Source organism: Simochromis diagramma, unplaced genomic scaffold, assembly GCF_900408965.1.
Source record: "Simochromis diagramma unplaced genomic scaffold, fSimDia1.1 OVJJ01000596.1, whole genome shotgun sequence".
Lineage (NCBI taxonomy): Eukaryota > Metazoa > Chordata > Actinopteri > Cichliformes > Cichlidae > Simochromis > Simochromis diagramma.
Window position 1 is genome coordinate 24,915,037 of NW_024387245.1, and position 22,762 is coordinate 24,937,798.

General features: G+C 38.9%; 2 protein-coding genes across 12 annotated transcripts in view; both read left to right on the top strand.

Moving 5' to 3' along the window:
• Window positions 1-22,762, top strand: part of pip5kl1 (phosphatidylinositol-4-phosphate 5-kinase-like 1) — a 71,290-nt gene that overhangs the window by 36,614 nt on the left and 11,914 nt on the right. For 8 of the 9 annotated variants that reach the window (XM_040000268.1, XM_040000270.1, XM_040000272.1 and 5 more), the window contains 7 exons: window positions 14,392-14,442; window positions 14,527-14,681; window positions 18,385-18,509; window positions 21,751-21,785; window positions 21,879-21,934; window positions 22,284-22,396; window positions 22,577-22,739. In XM_040000268.1, coding sequence (XP_039856202.1) covers window positions 14,392-14,442; window positions 14,527-14,681; window positions 18,385-18,509; window positions 21,751-21,785; window positions 21,879-21,934; window positions 22,284-22,396; window positions 22,577-22,739 — 698 coding nt within the window. Of the gene's footprint in view, window positions 1-14,391; window positions 14,443-14,526; window positions 14,682-18,384; window positions 18,510-21,750; window positions 21,786-21,878; window positions 21,935-22,283; window positions 22,397-22,576; window positions 22,740-22,762 lie in introns of those variants that run through there. The other variant, XM_040000274.1, reaches the window with a different exon arrangement.
• LOC120714186 lies at window positions 8,277-10,777 on the top strand. Of its 3 annotated transcripts, none has more exons than XR_005691362.1 (4): window positions 8,277-9,395; window positions 9,733-9,977; window positions 10,094-10,202; window positions 10,322-10,774. XR_005691362.1 is itself a non-coding variant. In XM_040000275.1 (3 exons), the coding sequence occupies exons 1-3, from the start codon at window positions 9,227-9,229 to the stop codon at window positions 10,544-10,546; spliced, it is 864 nt and encodes a 287-aa protein (XP_039856209.1). In that variant the 5' UTR covers window positions 8,277-9,226; the 3' UTR covers window positions 10,547-10,777. The 3 variants fall into 3 exon arrangements, 1 of the variants encoding a protein (XP_039856209.1); XR_005691364.1 differs by having other exon boundaries at window positions 9,733-9,965; XM_040000275.1 differs by having other exon boundaries at window positions 9,733-10,202; window positions 10,322-10,777.

A 22,762-nucleotide genomic window follows, 5' to 3' on the forward strand; every position in this document is an offset into this window, starting at 1 on the left:
ATTATTAGGCAACTTAACAAAAAACAAATATATACCCATTTCAATTATTTATTTTTACCAGTGACACCAATATAACATCTCCACATTCACAAATATACATTTCTGACATTCAAAAACAAAACAAAAACAAATCAGCGACCAATATAGCCACCTTTCTTTGCAAGGACACTCAAAAGCCTGCCATCCATGGATTCTGTCAGTGTTTTGATCTGTTCACCATCAACATTGCGTGCAGCAGCAACCACAGCCTCCCAGACACTGTTCAGAGAGGTGTACTGTTTTCCCTCCTTGTAAATCTCACATTTGATGATGGACCACAGGTTCTCAATGGGGTTCAGATCAGGTGAACAAGGTGGCCATGTCATTAGTTTTTCTTCTTTTATACCCTTTCTTGCCAGCCACGCTGTGGAGTACTTGGACGCGTGTGATGGAGCATTGTCCTGCATGAAAATCATGTTTTTCTTGAAGGATGCAGACTTCTTCCTGTACCACTGCTTGAAGAAGGTGTCTTCCAGAAACTGGCAGTAGGACTGGGAGTTGAGCTTGACTCCGTCCTCAACCCGAAAAGGCCCCACAAGCTCATCTTTGATGATACCAGCCCAAACCAGTACTCCACCTCCACCTTGCTGGCGTCTGAGTCGGACTGGAGCTCTCTGCCCTTTACCAATCCAGCCACGGGCCCATCCATCTGGCCCATCAAGACTCACTCTCATTTCATCAGTCCATAAAACCTTAGAAAAACCAGTCTTGAGATATTTCTTGGCCCAGTCTTGACGTTTCAGCTTGTGTGTCTTGTTCAGTGGTGGTCGTATTTCAGCCTTTCTTACCTTGGCCATGTCTCTGAGTATTGCACACCTTGTGCTTTTGGGCACTGATGTTGCAGCTCTGAAATATGGCCAAACTGGTGGCAAGTGGCATCTTGGCAGCTGCACGCTTGACTTTTCTCAGTTCATGGGCAAGTATTTTGCTTCTTGGTTTTTCCACACACTTCTTGCGACCCTGTTGACTATTTTGAATGAAACGCTTGATTGTTCGATGATCACGCTTCAGAAGCTTTGCAATTTTGAGACTGCTGCATCCCTCTGCAAGATATCTCACTATTTTTGACTTTTCTGAGCCTGTCAAGTCCTTCTTTTGACCCATTTTGCCAAAGGAAAGGAAGTTGCCTAATAATTATGCACACCTGATATAGGGTGTTGATGTCATTAGACCACATCCCTTCTCATTACAGAGATGCACATCACCTAATATGCTTAATTGGTAGTAGGCTTTCGAGCCTATATAGCTTGGAGTAAGACAACATGCATGAAGAGGATGATGTGGACAAAATACTCATTTGCCTAATAATTCTGCACTCCCTGTATGTTAGTCAATGACTCAAAGAAGGAAAGGACCTTCCCACCGTATCCGATTAGCTTACAGTAGGTGCCTACTCATCTCAGTTGTAGTGCCTCACCAAAATAAGTCTGTCCATCTAATGATGTTTTCGGTTGCGGTTGATTTAACACAGCAACCGCAAACTGGTCTCCCAGTTAGGAGCCCGGTTTGAGTACAGGGAGTGCAGAATTATAATCTGACAGAGCCAGATTAGTCAAGATTTTGCGTATGAGGAAAAGGATTTTCTGTGCACCACAAACTGAAAGAATGTCCTGCAATTTGAGCACTTTGGGCCAGACAGGGTAGATTGGAGTTAGTAGGACTGACTGAAAAACTAAGTGAATGACTTTTAAGTGTGCGGTTGTACGTCAATATATGGTTCTACAAAAATGTTTGAATAAACATGGTAAACATGGTGTTTAGCAGTGTTGGGGAGTAGCAGAATACATGTACCAGCATTAAGTATTTAAAATACAAAATATGAGTAACTGTATTCCGTTACAGTTACCGTTTAAAAAGGTGGCATTCAGGATACAGTTACTTTGTTGAAGCCGGTGGAAACCCAAACAAAACACGCATTAAGAGGCTCTAATGTCTGTGTCTCAATCTCGCAGCTCATGTCACCTCTACTTGCAGCCCGCATAATGACATGAAGAAATTTTTTTAAAAATGATTGTTCAAAAAATTATTTAATATGAAGGCAATAGGCAGTGTTACAGGCATAGCCCTAAAGAATGTAGCCTCATGGGCAGTGTAGCCCAGTTGTAAGTAAGCTATTAAGACTCGACTGTACACTGTGTTTGTGTTTTCCTCCGAAACAATAAGTTCCCTTGGAGCAGCCTTTCAACGCCTCTCTCTGTCTCTCGCTAGCAAAGTTGACCCAGACAACAAAGTAAAGCTAGTTTTCGGCTACGAGCCCGACACGGAACCCGACTACGGTGTACATTTTAGGACATCCAATTGAATTTAGGATTCATTTTAAACTCCTTTTATTGGTTTTTAAACCCTTAAATGATCTGGCACCTGCATATTTGTCTGATTTGCTGAAGCCCTATGTCCCCACTCGTTCGCTCCGGTCAACTGAGCAGCTGTTGCTCCCAGTCCCCAAATCATGGCTGACACTGAGAGGAGACTAAGCGTTCTCTATTGTGGCTCCAAAGCTTTGGAATAATCTTCCTCTTCACAAATGGCAATCAACATGAGTGCTGGTTTTTAAATCCAGATTAAAAACGCATTTTTATTCGCTGGCCTTTGACTCAGTGGTTAACTCACTTGTATTAGCCAGAGGTCCCTTTACTACAGTTCGGAGCCGCGGACCTGTTTTATATACGCGCGGAATATTTTTACGAGATTGCTGCAAAAAGTGCAGCCTTACCTAATATCCACCCTACTGTTACTCATTCTATATTAAGATTTAAAAATGTAGTTGGTATTGGTATGGCGAGTAACCTTCTGTAATAGTAATAAATCACACAGCAATAGTACATTCATGTAGTTGTAAAAAACACAATAATATAATAGGTAATCCAAAGTATTCAGAATACGTTACTCTCATTGAGTAACGTAACGGAATACGTTAAAAAATACATTTTGGGACATGTATCCTGTAATCTGTAGTGGAGTACATTTTAAAAGTAACCTTCCCAACACTGGTGTTTAGAAGCCACAGTCATGACTTGTGGTCATATCTGTTGGTTGAGAAAATACACTTTAAGTGGGAATTGCTATATTTAAAGTGTAGGAGTGGGAACTACTGAGTGTATTTCTCCAATCCAATCTTTTGAAGCTAATTTATACAATAAAATAAAAGCTACTCCAAAAAGTCTTACACACAAGCCTAAATGCTTTGATGTCTAAATGGTCAGAAAAATGTAATAGATCATGCAACCTAAATACCTACAATTCTTTCTATGACTATGGTGGTGCAAACCCATTAAAGGATTTAAAAACATACAGGAAAGCCTTAAAATCAATCCTAAATGGGTTGAGCTCAAATAAAAGCAGGTATAACACTCTCAAAATTATTAAAATATAAGGTTTGACCTTAGAAATAAGCTTTAGTTGGTAAAAAAAAAAACATGATTTTACAACAGAATGAATCTGTTAAATTCAAGAATGGAAAATGTGAACATAAATATCAGAATATTTACATGATGATATTCATGTAAATGTAATAACTTTCATCACTGGATACCCTGCACTCATACTGAATTTCAGTATGTTTTTTAAAGCAGCAGGGCAGGCTGGTCAGACTGACGGTTTATGGAAAGAAGGACTGTGACTGTGAGAGTAACTAGGATATTAAAAAAGGAATAAATGGAAAATGTGAAATGAGAAGAGTAAAACTTGTCCTGTTCCTCATAGTTTTGAATTTCCAGTGAATATATTTGAGTTTGGACTTCTGTGAGGGTTTTATTATGACTCTGAATGTTTAAAGTTTTGAACTTCTGGTTTCTGGGTTCCTATGGTGATTGATGTTGATTATGTATGGAAGCCCGTTTCCGCCACTAAAAAAAAAAAAAAAGGATCCATAACTCAAAATTTCGAGTTATTATCTTGAAATTTCGAGTTATTTTCTCGAAATTTCGAGTTATTTTCTCGAAATTTTGACATATTAACTCAAAATTTTGAGAAAAGCAACTCGAAATTTCGAGTTAGCGCTGCCAATCAGTAATCTACGTGAATGACGTCATTTCCATGTTACCCGGAAGCTGAAGCCCTCAGCTACAAATGCTACAGCTAAGCTACCGGTATTACATCCAGTCGTGAATGCACAGATTGCTGAGTGTTTTCAGCCTGGCTTCACAAATGATGAAATCCCTGTGTTATTAGCTGAATCACATGGTGTTACTATCAGCAAACATACTTTAATTTGTTGGGATCCGTTTTTGAGTGCGCGGTCCTGCGCCATATGCTTCCGGGTAACAAGAAAGCGACCTCATTCACGTATATTTTTGATTGGCAGAGCTAACTCGAAATTTTGAGAAAAGTAACTCGAAATTTCGAGTTATGGATACTAGCTTTTTTTTTTTTTTTAGTGGCGGAAACGGGCTTCCATAATTATGAGTGCTTTATTTCCAGTGAAATTTTTGAGACTTTGATTCCTATTTTTACTTTATGATTAGTCTAATGGTGAGTATTATTTTTGTTTCCTGTCTTTTTTTCTATTAAACTGTAAAAAAAAAAATCCTAAAAAAACAGTAATATTCCAGCAGCTGGGGCGCCAAAATAACACCGTAAAATAACAGAAAATAACTTTCTCATGAAAATACAGTTATTTTCAGTAATGACAATGCAGTTTGTTGCCCTAATTTTACATGGGATTTTGCCTTTTTCAAGTGCTATTACACATTAAATTAGGGACATTTTAATGTGATTAAACAATGAAATTACCTATAAACAAGGTCAATGAATGCAGCAATATGAATAATACTACTTAAATGTACAGAAATATGCAGTTAACAGTTGGTTTAAATGATAATGGATTTCATTTATATAGTGCTTTTTGAGACCCTCAAAGCACTTTACAATCCATTCACTCTCACATTGGTGGAGGCAGCTACAGTTGTAGCCACAGCTGCCCTGGGGCAGACTGACAGAAGCGAGGCTGTCATATCGTGCCATCGGCCCCTCTGGCCATCACCAGTAGGCAGTAGGTGAAATGTCTTGCCCAAGGACACAACGACCGAGACTGTCCGAGCCGGGGCTCGAACCGGCAACCTTCTGATTACAAGACGAACTGCCAACTCTTGAGCCACAATTGCCCTAAATAACATTACTTGATGTAAAAAAAGTTTATTAGAATCATTTTATATATTTTTCCATAGTATTACATTTGAATTTAACAGTTCAATCTGTCAAATAACGGACCAACATTTGTGAAATTATGATACATTTGTGAATGTATTTTAACAATCTAAATATGCATATGTACAGACAAATATATTTAAAAAACAAGAAAATTATGTTTTATTACATTTACAGTGATTTTATGTTATTTTACATTTGAAATCTAAAATCACAGTCTATTTATGTGAATTTAAGGATATTCTAGAAAAACTGTACAAAACTGTAAAATACAGCGTAAAATACTTTTATTTTACTTTTTTTTTTACGGTGTAGATGGATTCTTTGTTTCTTCAATGTATTCTGGTGTGTCAACATCTCTTCCTCCCTCTGTCTCATCTTTCTGTGAAAGTGCTAACTCTTACTTTCACCACTTCAAATTCAAGCTTGATTTAGACTTCTGCAAGAAATCTACATCCTAACTTATGACATAAACTGAACCCCTCTTAACCCTCCATGCCTTTCAGTCATTGTAAGCTATGTTGACCCGAGGTGTAATTATATTTCTCGGGAGCTGCCGTTACATGGAAGCCTATGTTGTGGGGTTAAAAGCCGTTCCTTGCTACATCTTAAGTTATGACGAACTGGAGGCCACTGCCTGATGAAGCCCACAGACCACATTGTCCATGAAAAGCAGAGATGAGATTCTGTAGCCACCAAAGTAGAACCCTTCCTCCACTTGGCTCTGCTTGTAAATTATGTCCATAAAAATTATTGACAGTCAGTGACAAAGGAAAGCCCTGGTGGTGTCCACCACCCACTGGGAGCAAGTCCAATTTATTACTGGCAATGTGACCAAGCTCTAGCAACAGTTTTACACTGTTGAAAGGGCCAGACACCCATTACTGCTAAAGCACCTTCCACAGGATACCCCGAGGGACACGATCAAGTCCAAAAAAACACATACAGACTAGCTGGACAAACTCCCAAGCATACTTGAACATTCTCAAGAGGATGAAGAGCAGGTCCAGTGTTCCTCAACCAGGACCAAAACCACATTATTTCTTCTGCATCCAAGCTTTGACCAATACACAAACTCTCCTTTCCAGTAGCCTGGAACAGACTTTCCCTGAGCAGACTCTTGTGTCCCCCTTTTTAACGATGGGCTAATCCAGAGGTGCATCCCCAGATCGCTGAGCAATGCTGCAGAGGAATGGCAACCAAGTCAGCCCTATAACATCCAGGGGTTTAAGAAGTTCAGGGCAAATCTTGATTGCATTTTTTCTGGTAGTGTTAGTGTTTCTGCTTTATTTCATGAGACATTTTTTGAGCCTTTCGTTTCTGTTTTTACTTTATGATTACCCAGCCCTGTTGCACCCCTTATCCACCCCTGTTGCTTGTCACGTGCTTCATGATGTTGTGATGTGGACATTTACGTGCTCTTTGTGCAGAGGAGGTGTTTTGTTTTCTGTTCTGACTAGAGGTCTCTTTTTTTCCCCCTCCTCATCTTGCCCATTTTTGGATTTCTGTTTGTCGTTTTGTGCTTTGTCACCTAAAAAAAAACACGGTCCATTGTTTGTTCTACATTCTGCTCCCCAAATTTTCAGAAATAAGTGAGATCAGGGAAGTGAAGAGTCTGCTGCTAATGTGTTACCCAAGTACACTTTTATATACTGATCGACAAGACTGGAGAGAACACATTTTGACTGGCTCAGGTTAGAGTAATGGTTGAAGTTGGGTGCATGACCAATGACTATTTAGATCGCTTAGAGTGTTTTTGTGAAACTGCAAGTCGATGACTTTCAGATGAAGTGTTGTACATTTATTTTTCATTTACAGGTTTATCTTAAAGGTTTTTCCATTTGGTTGTTCGGTAATGTCCGTAAAAAGTATGAATGTTACTGAACTCTTACCTAGGATGAGTAGCCAATGAGCTGCAGATGCTCCACGGGCAAAGTTACAAAACTTTATGATCACACATTGTGTATGTTTGATGTGGAACATTCGCCCTGTTATTCATTTCTTTTTAGGCCAGAACAAGTCCAGTAAGTAAAATACACACAAATCAAGCTCTGACAGTGATGACAGGAGTTTTGCACACAAAGAAAATCTCATCAAAGCAAAAATATTAATCCAGAGGTGCTGGAGGGTTGTCCTGGTTTGTAGACACAAACCAGGTGTGGAATACTGCCTCCAGTACATATTTGGCACAAAAATGTAAAAACACTGGTCCAGCCTGCTGAATATAAAGTGCTCTTTTTTTCAGATTTTGAAAGGCTTGTGTTTAGTTTTGTTTTTGGTTTTGTGGTGAGTGCCTGCCTCATACTCTTAAAGCCTGTAAGTGAGATCTAAAATGGTAGGTTAAAGAAATGGCAGTGATTTTCCTTCCTCGTGTGAAAGTGTGTAAATAACACACCCAAAACTCAACAAGACCTTAAACCACAGAGAGCTCTGCAGTGCCTGCTGTGATGCAGCCATTTGCTGCTGCTTCACCCTAATCCTGTTTAAACACAGTATGCTGGCTCAGCAGGTAGAAGTGTGGCAGCTCTGTTTGTGTTTCATCCACAGGGTCTCATGACAGCATTTTGTTTTTGTAGCCCTTTGGTACACACAAGTCTCACAGGATACAGGTGTAAATGTGAGCTAAAACAGGCCAGTGTTTAGTTATTGTCATTGGTGATCTGCTGGTGGTATTACAAGAATTTGTAATACAGACATTCTAAATAAACACAAAACTAGTAGATTTTCCTTTCAAATAGACTCGCTAAAACAAACAGGCTAGTAGGGGGACAGACAGCAGGGTTTGTGGTGCATAGTCCATTTAAAGCTGTGTTAGTACGATTAATTGCATCCTGACAATAACTGAATGAGATTATCGAAGGAGTACAAATACCAAGGCTCTTGTCAATGTTAGTGTATGCAATAAGAATTTTCCTTCAACCACAGTTTGACAGCTCCGAGCTGTTCCCAGACCGAGAAGGGTCTGGCTGCAGCCACTGTGGAGCTCCACACTAACCGGAAACACGTGACCTCCACACTAACCGGAAACACGTGACCTCCACAGTAGCCGGAAGCACGTGACCTCCACAGTACGAGCCGTCATACCTACGCATGGATACCGTGGAAGTCTTGCAAGTTGATCGCAAAGGTTGGTTAAGTCTTTCTTAAATAAATTTGCCGTTAGTGATTTCATAATTCTAGGAATCGTCTAGTTTTCTTACAATGATCATGTTGCCACTTTTTTTGCGTTACAACAACATTCCTCCTTATTTTAATGTTTTTTCATCGTGCTCCATGGCAGAGAAACACACAGATATGCTTTTTCCTGGGCCTGGTTTCAGTAAGAGAGCTGGATTAACGGCTTCTGTGGGCGAGAAGAAGCAAAAAACACATTTTGCATTAGAGTATGATTTATTGTTGGCGTCAGAGATGCGAAATAACGAATACTTCAATACTGTACTTAAGTAGAATTTTCTGGTATCTTTACTTTACTGCTGTACTTTTTTGTGCCTACTGTATACTTCTTTATACTTCTACTTCTCACATTTTAGCACGCGTATCTGTACTTTGTAATCCGTACATTTGTAAATCAGCCCCCCGCACGCGTGCTTTGGACGCAAGATTACTTCAATATTTTGTACATAAATTATATTTTAGACCCTGTACTTCTTACTTCCACTTGACTAAAAAGTCGAGTCGGTGCTTTTTAAACAGAGGTATCTAAACTGTAGTAAGGAACGTGTGTACTTGTGACACCTTTGGTTAGCGTCAACACTGTAAATTTCGTCACAAACAGATTTAGATATTTATCAATACTTCTATTCGTCATTCTATTCTGTACAGCTTTTTTTATTGCCCAGATTTTAGTTAGCCCCTGTTCAATTGACTGTTATATGTCAATAGAAACATGTCTCACAAATTAAAGTGTCTTGTAAAATATTTGTGTTTTTTTTCAAGAATTTTCTTCCCAAATCTATTACATGCCAACTGTAAATTGTTATTTCTGCTAAAACCTTAACTTAAATGTATATATGGTGTTTATCTGTTTCTCTCTCTGTTTTAGATGCACATATCAATCTGGAATTCGGGCTTAAAGCCAGAATTGCAGGAATGCAACACGTGTTGCAGAGGACTCTTTCACTGCCCTCTGTGCCCCACTTTCAGCCCTACTGTCAGGGCAAAGATTGAGGAGCATCTAAGTGTGCATATAAAAAATGCTTTGCCTTTCAAAGGTATGTTTGTATTAAATATACTTTATAGTTATAAATATGCACTTTTTTAAGCACTTCTGCAGTATCTTTGTTGACTTAAAAGTTGCTGTTGATATTGTACAGTTCAGTGCATTCATCTGCAACAAAAATAGTGTTTTTATAAAATATATTTTTATTTACTTTTCACCACTTTCCTAGACATAACTTTTGTGATCCATACCATTTTGCTTTCATTATTGAGGTTGGCTTGGATGTTTTTGTTAACATGTACAATCTGATTGTTAGACAAATTGATTGCATTCTATACAACTACATTTAAATTACATCTGTTTGTTTGTTTGTTTTTTTTCTCTTACAGATAAAATGATATGCCGGTGCAGGCTGCCTTGTAGGACAACAGGACACTTTCACCGCCCTGTCTGTAAGATTACAATCATACGGCGTGGGGATATGGCAAGGCATTTATTGTCTTGTCAGCATTCTTCAATGCCAAGTCAGCCACCATTATCAGGACTGCTCCCCGCTGAACTCTCCGAGGAGACCCGCATTCCTCCGGCAGTACTCTTCGAGGAGCCCCGTCTCCCCCCCAAGGTTTTGTCTTCGGTTTCTGAGTCTTTGTTAGAACATTCATATGCTCTACCCTCTGTGTTCAATAAAACTGCAGCTGATGGAAAGTCCATGAAAATGACATGCTCTCACTGTGGCCTTACTCTTCGTAGCTCTGGCAAGCTATTTGCACACTGGAGAGAGGAAGCCAAAGCTGTGCTTGAAGGACAACACGTGCCCATTTTCAGACTGAAAAAGCACAAGTTCCAGGAAGTCAGTCAGGTCAGTATTCACTTTAAACAGTAGTGTAATTACATGGTTAGTGACATTTGAATAACTGTTAAAAAACTGTTCTGCAACAGAGAAATAACTATGTTTTCATCCCCATTTGCCTGACACAGGAGCCAGCAGTTGTTGAAGATCTGCGTCCTGCTGTGCACTGGGTTGTCCAAAATAAGGCACTTTTCCGTGGACACGTAACAATGCCCAAATATCTGTCCTTAAATCAAGGGGACCAGCAGAGGGTCTTAAGAGACATGTCAGAGGAAGAAGACACTGGAGCAAGGGACTTGTTCCTCTTTGTTTTTCAGTTTGCAGAGGACATGGAGCTGATGAGCAGGGGCTAAGGGTCAGTGCTATGTTTGACATGTAATGGACAAATGAAGGCACTGGCTGTGTTTGTTTGTTTGTTTAATATGTTGTTGTTTTTTTGTTTTGTTTTTGCATAGTACAAAATTCCAATTAAACTTATTTCAAAATGTTGTTCACTTTATTCTGTGTCCATACTTATAATAAAGGATTACAGTGTAACAGCATTAAATGTAAATGTAACAGCATTTTTTTTTAACTTGTAATTTCAAAATAAAAAGCTTATTGTTGATATTAACAGTAAAGAATTGTAATCAATAATATTTTTATACATTTTAAACATTAACACTCTGGGCTCTATCCTGGCCATTTGTGGACACTTCACTTATTCTTTTTTTTGACTACTGCACTGCAGTGGACCAAAACAATGACACGGGTTTGATCTTAAGGATCTAATAGTTGTGTGTGTTGTGCATGACATTGCCACACAAATATGTATTTGCAAGATAGAGTAGAATAAATTATGACGCATGAAATATTACATAGGCTGCAGTGAATTTCTGTTGATACAGACTATTGAGCTTTGAGTTTCCCAGTCAAACTTAGCTTTGAAGCACCTGCTAAAAACACTTTTACTCTTGTACATTTCATAACAAGACACCATAGCCAAAATATTAACAAAATATATATTATTAAAAAATTCAAAGCTGCAGCACATACAGCAACAAACACCGTTTGGAGGTGCAGAAAGTGCTGCTGCTGTAAGTCAGCCTAACAGCTTCCAGATCAATTATTTTTCTGGAAAGATGGTAGGAAGGCCATCACTGCTCATTTCTACAGTCTCCCAGATCTTGGAATACAATCCCTTTGTACCATGAAACCACTTCGCAGTACTAGGATTCCACTAAAACCTATAAAGAGAGTGATCCTGGAAGAAATGGGGCACACACTAGTGACCTCAACAATTGCAAGACAGCCTTTTCCCCGATGCTCAGATGGGGAAAAAAAGGAAATTTCATGAAAACATTAGGACTTTATCACCGTTTTATCTGAAAAGTTAATGGTAATATATAACCTAACTGGCTATAAAGAGTAAAAAATTTAGATACAATTTTGATTTTGATGAAAAGGACTGGTGCTATTTTAAAGAGTCACGTCGGTAAAAGTAGAAAAATGTTTTAAGAAATATACATTTTATAGCATTTTGTGAACATACACAAAAAGTGGCCATTTTTGGCAACAAACAAGCTGAGAGAGAGTTTTATATTTTTGGCTCTCCTTGAACAAAAATAATAGTGCATAATAATCAATGTCGATGTTAATCAATTAGATGTCCCAGACTCTACTATTAATAATACAGCAGTCCCTCGTTTATCGCTGGTGTTACGTTCTAAAAATAACCCGCGGTAGGTGAAATCCATGAAGTAGCCAACTTTATTTTTTACAATTATTATAGAAGTTAAGACTGTAAAACCCCTCACTACATGCTTTATACACTTTTCTCAGACAGGCATGAACATTTTCACACTTTTCTCTTTTGTTTAAACACTCTTAGAGTTCAAACCTTCTTAGAAACATAAGTCCAGTATTATGGAATGAAACCTAAAGGTGCATTTGAGGGTGCAAAACGTTTCGTCGGCATTGTTGTGTTTGTTTGGGAGAAAACTTACAAACATACAGTACAGCACTTCAGAGTTACACTGCTAGCGATCGAAGATTTATGTAAATTCGACAAGCTAAACGCATTCTGTACTGTACAGCAGGAGTCCCCAACCTTTTTGCGCCACAGACCACTTTAATGTCAGACAATATTTTCAGGGAACGAGCTTTAAGGTGTCGCGGATAAATACAACAAAAGAATAAAAAAAAGAAACTGTGGTATTTTGTAAATATAATAATAAATGTGACTTGAGCTGTGCGCCAACAACAATGACAGTGACATCCTCCTCTCTGCTTTTTAATGCTCTCTGGTCGCTATGGTAACGCGTAAATAGTTCTTTCAAAATAAGACACACAACTACAACCATACATTTCACACTGGAGGATCAACTCTCGCGGAACGGTACCAAAAGACTCACGGACCGGGGCCGGTCCGTGGGCCTATTAGGGACCGCTCCTGTACAGGAGACACTGGACTAGATTGATTGACAATGGTCTACAGCAATCAGAACGCACAACGCGATGTACTGTAAAAAAAAAAAATTAATCAGCGAAACAGCAAGTGTCACTTTTGGCCACGAACAATTTAGGGGATGGTGAATTTTTTTGAACAAACCCAGAGTGTTAAAAAAAACCCACTTAAAACCATTTTTTTCTCAGCAGCATCAATAGTAACAAAAACGCAATTTAGTTTTCGCTGTCACAGTCGATTTAACCAAAGTTACGTGTTTACGGCAAGTGTGGAGGTCACATGTTTCCGGTTACTGTGGAGGTCACGTGTTTCCGGTTACTGTGGAGGTCACGTGTTTACGGCCACTGTGGAGCTCCACAGTGGCTGCAGCCAGATGCTCTTGCCCAGACCTGATCAGAGGATGCTGGCTCACGGCATGACTGCCATGAAAGCAGCCTGCAGAACCTGAGGTGGGGGGCTGTTTAAATGATAGTCAGCATGTCCAAAAACCAACACATACAAATGTAACATAAATAAATAAAAATAGTAATAATGATATCTAAGCCACTTGAATATTTTAACTTTAAGCTAATATATACTAACTAACTTATATTTTATCCATCTTTAACAGTTGCCATACAAAGAAGGATTATAAAAGTAAAAAGAAGAATCTAAATACTGACTGCACGAGTCTGAAATCACAGTTTTGTTAGGGCCTTATCATTACTACTGTACACCAGTGTTGGTCCCCAAAAAAGTAATCCCGTTACTTTACTGATTACTTATTTTCAAAAGTAATTAATTACTTAGTTACTTTTTAAAAACACAAATTACAACCTGAATAGGTGATAAAGCGATAGATCTTTCAGCCCAATTCTACTTTTTCTACATAATCCATCAAAATGTAAACAAAACAAAATGTAATCAAATGGAAAAGTCTCTTTTTAAAACTTGTTTTATTAGTTTTAATCTTTTAACTTTATGCATCAAACAAAAATTTAATTATATGCAACATTCTCTGACTGGAAGAAATTTGTTTAATATTTAAACCTATTTTCTGCACATTCCAGCAAATAATTTTTTTTTTTTTTTGTGTTTACACTCAGTCTTTCAAATAGGTGCAAGTAAAACACAGCAGAAAATAGATAAAATCAAAGACTATCAGTCCTTTTGCTCTATTTTCACCTGTAAAGCAGGAGTGGGGTAGGCGGAGGTTCACCCTGGTGCAGGTGTGCCGCGGCGGTCAGTGGAAGAATCCGCGAGTTTCTCTGTGAATTTCCCATTACGTCGTTGCGCACTCGGTGCTTGCTCGGAAGTTTAGGGGTTTTTTCGCTGTAAAAAGAAGTTTTCTTCCCACGCACAACGGACACTAATGTTTTTGTCACTTTTTATGGAATCAAACTTAAAATAAGGTCAGTGCTTCCACACTTTAAACGCTGCACGCTCATACTCTCTCCCGCACTCGATATATTATCCATTGTTGATCTGCAGCTGTTGTCACGAACCTCGCACTTGCTTAGGTCACTGTCGTGAGACATTCTCGCAAAAAACTCACGGTTTTAGTAACGCAGTAACGCAGCGTTCCTATGGGAAAGTAACGGGAATCTAATTACCGTTTTTACAATAGTAATCCCTTACTTTACTCGTTACTTGAAAAAAGTAATCGGATTACAGTGCCCATCTCTGCTGTACACACATAACTTTTAATAAGTCTATTTTGTCAGTTGTCCTGTTTTTCTGTGTGACTTGCTTTTGTTTCTTTTTATGCTTTAGAATGAACTGACAGATGAAGATTTCAGGTTGGAGGTCACTCAGATCCATAAGGTAGGATCCTCTGTGTTTCTCTGACAGCACTCAGATGTATTACTGTGCAGAAGGCTTCCCTGTTTGATTTCTGTTTGTGTGTAGGACTTCACAATGAAGACGTTTGCAGGGCCTGTGTTTGCCACGCTGCGTGGATCTTTAGGAATGACTGAGCAGGAGTATCAGCAGTATCTCTGCTCTGAAAATTGCTACCTCCAGTTCATCAGCAACTCCAAGAGCAAAGCAGACTTCTTCCTCACGTGAGTTACAACAAATTGGCTGATCATCTGCCAAAATGTACAAGTCTGATAAAGACAGATAAATCTAGCAGGGCCTGCAATAATGAACCCGAGTAATAAACTTTACACACAGATGTGCCCAGTTAAGTAAATGCTGCTTAAAGGGGACTGATTATGCTTTTCATCAGTCAGTTATTTAAGTTTTCCAATTACTTTTGAGTCTATGAAATTGTAGTAAAAATGCTTTAGTTCCGCACATTTTTACCTTTTTGGAAATAAGTGTTTCAGTGCTTAAGTATGAAAGCTGAAAGTCTGCATTTGAACTGCATCGGTGTTGTTCTGTTTGAAATTCACTGTGGTGATGTCTCTGTCCAAATATTTATGGACCTAACTGTATATAAGCAGCAGTCTAAGAGTAGCTGTGTATCATAATCATCATCATCATCATCATAGTTTATTTATATAGCACTTTAAAAACACACAAGGCTGACCAAAGTGCTGAACAACAGAAATATAAGAGACACAATAAGAATAATAAATATAATAAAATAATAAACATAGTAATAACAATAAAATATAATTAAATTCAAGTCAGTTAACCACTGAGCCAAAGGCCAGGATTTAAAAATCTGGATTTAAAAACCAGCACTGATGTCGATTGCCATTTGTGAAGAGGAAGATTATTCCAAAGCTTTGGAGCCACAATAGAGAATGCTCGGTCTCCTCAGTTTCAGCCGTGATTTGGGGACTGAGAGCAACAGCTGCTCAGCTGACCGAAGCGAACGAGTGGGGAGATAGGGCTTCAGCAAATAAGACTAATATGCAGATGCCAGACCATTTAAGGATTTAAAAACTAATAGAAGGAGTTTAAAATAAATCCTAAATTCAATTGGAAGCCAGTGCAGGGAGGCCAGAACTGGAGTAATGTGCTCAAATTTCCTTCTACCAGTTTAAATCCGTGCCGCAGCATTCTGTGCTAGTTGCAGGCAGCATGGATAACAGTCTCCAAATCACACTTTGAAAGAAAAGGTTTGACCTTCAACAGATGCCTGAGATGATAGAATGATGATTTCACCACCCATTCATGTGTAATTGAGCTCTTCAGGTGAGGGGCCAGAGCAGCAAGGTCGACATCAGGGGTATCAGAGGTACAATTCGGGCTGAACAGAATTGCTTCCGTTTTACGTTCATTAAAATTTAAAAAGTTTAGAGCCATCCATGACTTAACATCACTAAGGCAATCAAGCAGGAGTCTAATTGGGGAGCTATCAGAATGACTGAAAGGAAAATAAAGCTGGCAATCATCAGCATATAGATGAAATGAGACTTTGTGTTTTCGAAAGATCGCTCCCAGTGGCAGGAGATACAACGAAAACAGTTATGGCCCAAGAATAGATCCCTGTGGTACACCCCACGACAGAGGGGCCACAGAGGACGATGACGAGCCCAACTTAACACAGAAGCTCCTGTTTGAGAGATATGATTTTATTCACAGGAGAGCCAAGCCAGAAATGCCCACACAATGCTGGAATTAAGAGATCAGCAGGTCGTGGTCCACTGTGTTGAATGCAGCAGTCATATCCAGTAATATAAGCACTGCATGTTTACCACAGTCCATCGCTACCAGAGTGTCGTTCATAACCTTTATGAGAGCTGTCTCTGTGTTGTGAAATGGCTTAAAGAAAAATGTCAAACATTTGAGAGTTATTTAGATAATCCATCAGCTGAGCGTGAACAATCTTTTCCAAGATCTTACTCAGAAAAGGAAGTTTAGAGATGGGTCTGAAGTTTGACATAACTGAAATATCTGAGCCTGGCTTCTTAAGGGATGAATAACTGCATGCTTAAACTCGCTTGGTACTTGATCTGACAAGAGGCTGGTATTAATTATGTTCAGAATATGTGGTCCAACAGTAGGAAACACCTTTTTGAGAAAACGGGGATGAACAACATCATTCGGAGAACCACGCGGTTTAGCATTTAACACAACCTCCTCTAGTTAAGGTAGAACAATTGGTTGGAAAGCAATACACAAATTTGAACAGGGAACATCCACAGCCGGGTCACCAGAAGATAAAGTGGAGGGTCTGAAACTGGCAACCTTATCCACAAAGAAATTAAGAAACTTATTACACATAACCTCAGAAGACTGCAAAAGAACATGATCCTCTGTATTCAATACATAATTTATGGTATTATACAAAGCACGAGGGTTATGTGAATTAACAGCAATAAGGTGAGAAAAAAAGGAGTTTTTGGCGGTCTTTACTGCCCTCTGGTAAGCTTTCCAGCTCATCTTAAGAGCTTCCAGAGAGATGTACAGCCATTATTATCATATTAACAATATGATAATACCGTAAATAATAGTGCAAATGTTCTTGTTGGTTACAGACTCTCGCATCACCTTCATAACTTGTATTTGGATTTCATTATTTTAAATTATATAAGCAAAGTTAGATGAATTAGATTGTTAAAATTCTTATTCTTTTCAAATTCTGATAGATGTTCAACTCAACTCAAAAAAACATTGTGATAATATCATATTGTTTTTTGAGTCCACGTGTGTCACTGACAGTGTTGGTCAAGTTACTTGAAAAAAGTAATCAGTAACTAATTACTGATTACTTCCCCAAAAAAGTAATCCCGTTACTTTACTGATTACTTATTTTCAAAGGTAATTAATTACTTAATTACTTAGTTACTTTTTAAAAACACGATTTACAACCTGAATAGGTGATAAAGCGATAGATCTTTCAGCCCAATTCTACTTTTTCTGCATAATCCATCATACAAAATCAAATGGAAAAGTCTCTTTTAAAAACTTGTTTTATTAGTTTTAATCTTTTAACTTTATGCATCAAGCAAAAATGTAATTATATGCAACATTCTCTGACTGGAAGAAAATTGTTTAATATTTAAACTTATTTTCTGCACATTCCAGCACATAAAATAAATTTTTTGTGTGTTTACACTCACTCTTTCAAATAGGTGCAAGTAAAACACAGCTGAAAATAAATAACATCAAAGACTAGCGGTCCTGTTGCTCTATTTTCACCTGTAAAGCAGGAGTGGGGTAGGCGGAGGTTCACCCTGGTGCAGGTGTGCCGCAGCGGTCAGTGGAAGAATCCGCGAGTTTCTCTGTGAGTTTCCCATTACGTCGTTGTGCACTCGGTGCTTGCTCGGAAGTATAGGGGTTTTTTCGCTGTAAAAAGAAGTTTTCTTCCCACGCACAACGGACGCTAATGTTTTTGTCACTTTTTATGGAATCAAACTTAAAGTAAGGTCAGTACTTCCACGCTTTAAACGCTGCACGCTCATACTCTCTCCCGCACTCGATATATTATCCACTGTTGATCTGCACACAGCTGTTGTCACGAACCTCGCACTTGCTTAGGTCACTGTCATGAGACATTCTCGCAAAAAAATCACAGTTTTAGTAACGCAGTAACGCAGCGTTCCTATGGGAAAGTAACGGTAATCTAATTACCGTTTTTGTAATAGTAATCCCTTACTTTACTTGTTACTTGAAAAAAGTAATCGGATTACAGTAACACGTTACAAGTAACGCATTACTGTAATCCGATTTACTTGCATCTATTTGAAAGAGTGAGTGTAAACACACAAAAAAAATTATTTTGTGTTCTGTTACAAGTAATGTGTTACTGCCCATCTCTGGTCACTGATAAGAGAGAGATATACTGACACCGTGTTTTTCAACTTTTAGGAATGATAAACGCTTCTTCTTAAAGACTCAGAACAAAAGGGAAATTAAGTTCCTTCTGGGCAACCTGAAGATCTACATGGAGCACCTGAGGAAATACCCACATTCACTGCTGGTCAAGTTTTTAGGTACCACACACACAGACTGAGAAATATCTCTGTACATCACTCAGGCACACAGGTACAATTCCCAGCGCCCGGTCAAACCTCCACATTAGACTGGATGCTTCTGTTCACAGTGTTACAGTATAGTGGGCACATTTTAAGAGTCCAAGAGTCCAGAGTCTGGCTGGCTCAGATGCTGGCAGTTCTCACTGCAGTCTACCGGTAGCGTCTCCTTTTAGGCCAGGATAGACGAATGTCACCGAGCAGTGACTAAGTTTGTGGTAAAAGGCTTGCCCCCGATTTTCGGTAAGTGAATGTGTTTAATTGTAGGCAGGGACATTACTGGATATTCTTGTATAATTGCTACAGAATAATTTATGTTATACTTTGTTATTGCTACAGAAGAATATTTATTTTATTATTTTACATTTACAATTTTTTTCCTGTGACACCCCATTGAAGAGCCGTAGGCTGTGGATCTCTTAAGATCTCACTGTTGGGTTTGTAAGGCCATGTTACTCCTAAATTTCTATCTTGTTCAAAGAGAAGATATAAAACAAAGTTCTAAGCTATTCGACCTTAGTGTTCTCCTTTTTTTAAAAAGAATCGATAAGAGAATCGATAAAGAATCGAATCGTTAAACAGAATCGAAAATGGAATCGGAATTGTGAAAATCTTATCAATACTCATCCCTATATGTCATGACCTAATATTTTTAATACAGTGTATAATTCTTTCTTATGAATTGAATTTTTAGTTCTGCAAATATTTAGTGAGTCATTTACACTCCACTGAATAAAATAAATAGCAGTGGTTATTGGGCTTCTCTTATTTTTGCTGTTTTTTGGTTGTGGGACCTGAGTTGATAAAAAAAAAAATGGTTTGAGTTTATAGCTCTGTGTGTGTGTGTGTGTGTGTGTGTGTGTGTGTGTGTGTGTGTGTGTGTGTGTTGGGGGGGGGCGGTTTGGGATCAAAAATAAACCTGCCCCGGGGCCTACCACAGCACTTTCACACCTGTGCCATGATACACAAATAATAAAATGCCACCTTGGATGACATTTACCCTGCACCCGTCCTTTGTATATCTTGGCACAGGCATAATATCTCTGTGGTAGTCCTATCAGAGCAGAAAACACTTGCAGCACACCTACAGCTTTCTGATGAATGATCCCTTTTTTTCAGTGCAATGTTAAACAAACTCTGCAGGGGAAATTCCACCAAAAGCCTTTTACCTTCACAATGACACATTTTTCTTTGTTGCAGTTCGATTTTTACCTCATTGAAATTGCAGCAACAATTAAACAACAGAAATTAGCTCCCTATTATAAATATACCAAACAGTGGGCGAGTGAAAAGCAGAGGCCCGTGCTATGCAGAAGGCGTGTGTAGGAAGTCACTTCAGGTTTAAACTTGGCTGGTTTCGATCACTGGTTCCCGTCTTATCTTGCTGCTGATGCATGGCTAACGTGCTCTGGAGCAGATTACATTCGAGACAACAGATCAGCACGAACAAAACCAAAACCAACCCAGCAACTCCACAGAAAGTGGTGTGGCGTATTGCAAGGGGCGTAAAATCCCTTCAGCATGCAGACAGTAAGAAGGTGTGAAGTCTGTCTGTAGTGAATGAAAATGAGTACAAATATGAATTAGTAGAATCAACTTTATTGATTTTTCCCCTGTTAGCTTCAATTTGAAAAGTACTTTATTACTGAACATTGTGATTACTGGAACTGTCAGCTTAAACAGCTGTGATTTTTGCTGCCCTTCTTTTCTGGTTAAAAAAAGGTTTATTAATATAGAAGTTTGTTTTCCAGTGTTATGGAGCAAAGCTCTTAAAGTTTACACAAAGTCCTGTGAATCCTTTTCCTTTCACTCGTACTGTGCTGCTTTGTCTGCAGTAGCTGTCACTTTCAGCGTATCATGTGTTTGACCTCTTCTGATTTTTCTAATATTAGTTTTATCCTCTTTTGTCCATGTATCTGATTGCACACGTGTTAAAAATTTGTATCTTATCTTAGGTTTGTGATTAATTGGCTTCATAAATACGATATTTATCATCTGTTGAGCCCACTAGTTTCCATTATTGTGCTGCTTTTAACTTGTATTAACAAAAGAGGTCAGCTAGCTTCTTATTGTTTTAGGATCTCATGAGAAATGAAAGGAACTTCGTTTTTGGGTAGGACCTCTTTGTTCATAATTTTAAATATCAAGCACTTTTCTATGCAAACATAGCCAGTAAGAAGTGCCTGGAAAATAACATAATGAAAGCAATTTCAAAATAAAAGAGAAAGTGATTAAAAATGGAACTTAAAAAAAAAACAACCAATTTTTGTAACTAGTGAAAACACCAAAACTGAGAGAAATGTCTGCCTTCAATGATCGACCTAGACTGAACGCTCAGAGGGGAAATGTATGGAGCCCTGAAAGGCGAATGAGAAGAACAATCCATGTGTTATTACTCGTGTAACATTGGCTCTTTTTACTTGTATGAGTAACTTAAACTTTGATAATACTGCAGTACAGAACTTCAGTGAATAATTGAAGAACAGATTATGACAAACACATTTTTATGAACAATCCCTCGGATGAATGCGACTTGTCACCAATTCCATGCACCAACACAAAACATGGAAAACAAGGACAGTGCCCTCGGATTGGCAGACTAAGGTGGTGAACCAAGGGATCATAAACCTCAGCCTCCATAGGGAAGCTACACCACTGTCCTGGTTTGTCTAAGTATCACAAGTATTGGATGTTATCGTACGTGTATTTCTGGTGGACTCTCTTTCTGTTTTACCTAGAGTTGTGATTTGCATCTCATGGTGGTTTTGTCTTTATCTCCTGTTACTTCTGGCTCTCTTCCACTGCATGTCTTTCCTCCTCTCACCCCACCCGGTCACCACAGATGGCCGCCCCTCCCTGAGCCTGGTTCTGCTGGAGGTTTCTTCCTGTTAAAATGATGTTTTTTGTTCCCACTGTCGCCAAACTGCTTGCTCATAGGGGAGCAAGGATAATCCATATGATTGTTGGGTTTTTCTCTGTATGTATTATTGTAGGGTCTACCTTACAAAATAAAGCACCTTGTTGTGATTTGGGGCTGTATAAATAAAACTGAATTAAACTGAATTGAACAGGTGACAGTGAGTTCTCATTTGCAATAATCCTTAGAGTAGGTTTTAGAGTAAGAGGTTTTATGTTGCAAATCCCACATCCTGCTTAAAATAAATCCCACTTAAAATAAATGTCTCAATTGGCTTGTTTTTAGGTGTTCACAGGATCCAAATCCCACAAAGACGAAAGGTACAGATACATTTTACGCCTGTTCAGTTCTGTTGAGAATTACAATGTGAAACAAAGGATTATAAAGTACTTTTTCCCATTTATCTGTTCCAGAAGTTCTTCATTGTCATGCAAAGTGTGTTTTATCCAGATGATCGCATCAACGCCAGGTAAGCTTGGAAGGATGTCCTTTACAAGCATCCATATGCGACAAGTTGAAGTTGACTATTGCTCAGGAACTGCAAACCTTCCGATCTCTTACAAACAGACTAGCACGTGCTTGCATGGCTTTGGATGCTGATGCGACAGGTGCTGTCCGTGACTCTCTTGTGACTTTTTTTTCACGCTTGCACTTTTTAGACATTTACTTTGTAGTGCCTTCTATGCATTATATACCAGGGATTGGGTTCACCTATACCAGGTGAACCTTGTTCCTGGAACTTTTGGGTCACGTTTCGATGGTCCAAGCCTCTAGCAGAACCTTGAAAACATCCAGTTATGCCTTTTTTGTGTTGTCAGGTATGACATTAAGGGCTGTGAGGTGAGTCGCTGGACAGAGCCTGCACCAGAGGGAAGCCACATCATCGTGGTTCTCAAAGACCTCAACTTCGAGGGCCAGTTCATCACTCTGGGTAAGAGCATTTATGTATTCTGGGTATAAGTTCAAAAGGTAGCATTATTGCACCTTCTTCCAGGCCTGTCACTGCAGTATCTCACTGCAAATGTCATGTCCATGTGCCGGAGTAACAATTAAATACCAGTTTTTGTGTCAGTATTGTGTTTTTCGAGCTGTGCGTTGTTTAATTGTTTAGGCCAGCAGCGTTCCTGGCTCCTGCGACAGGTGGAAATTGACACACACTTCCTTCGCCAGCTCAACGTGTTGGACTACAGCCTTCTCCTGGCTCATCAGCCCCTACACCATGACGAGCGCCACCAGGGCCTCTCCTTTGCTACGCTCATCGTAAGAGCAAAAAAGTACGTTTTAGTACCCTGGTTTT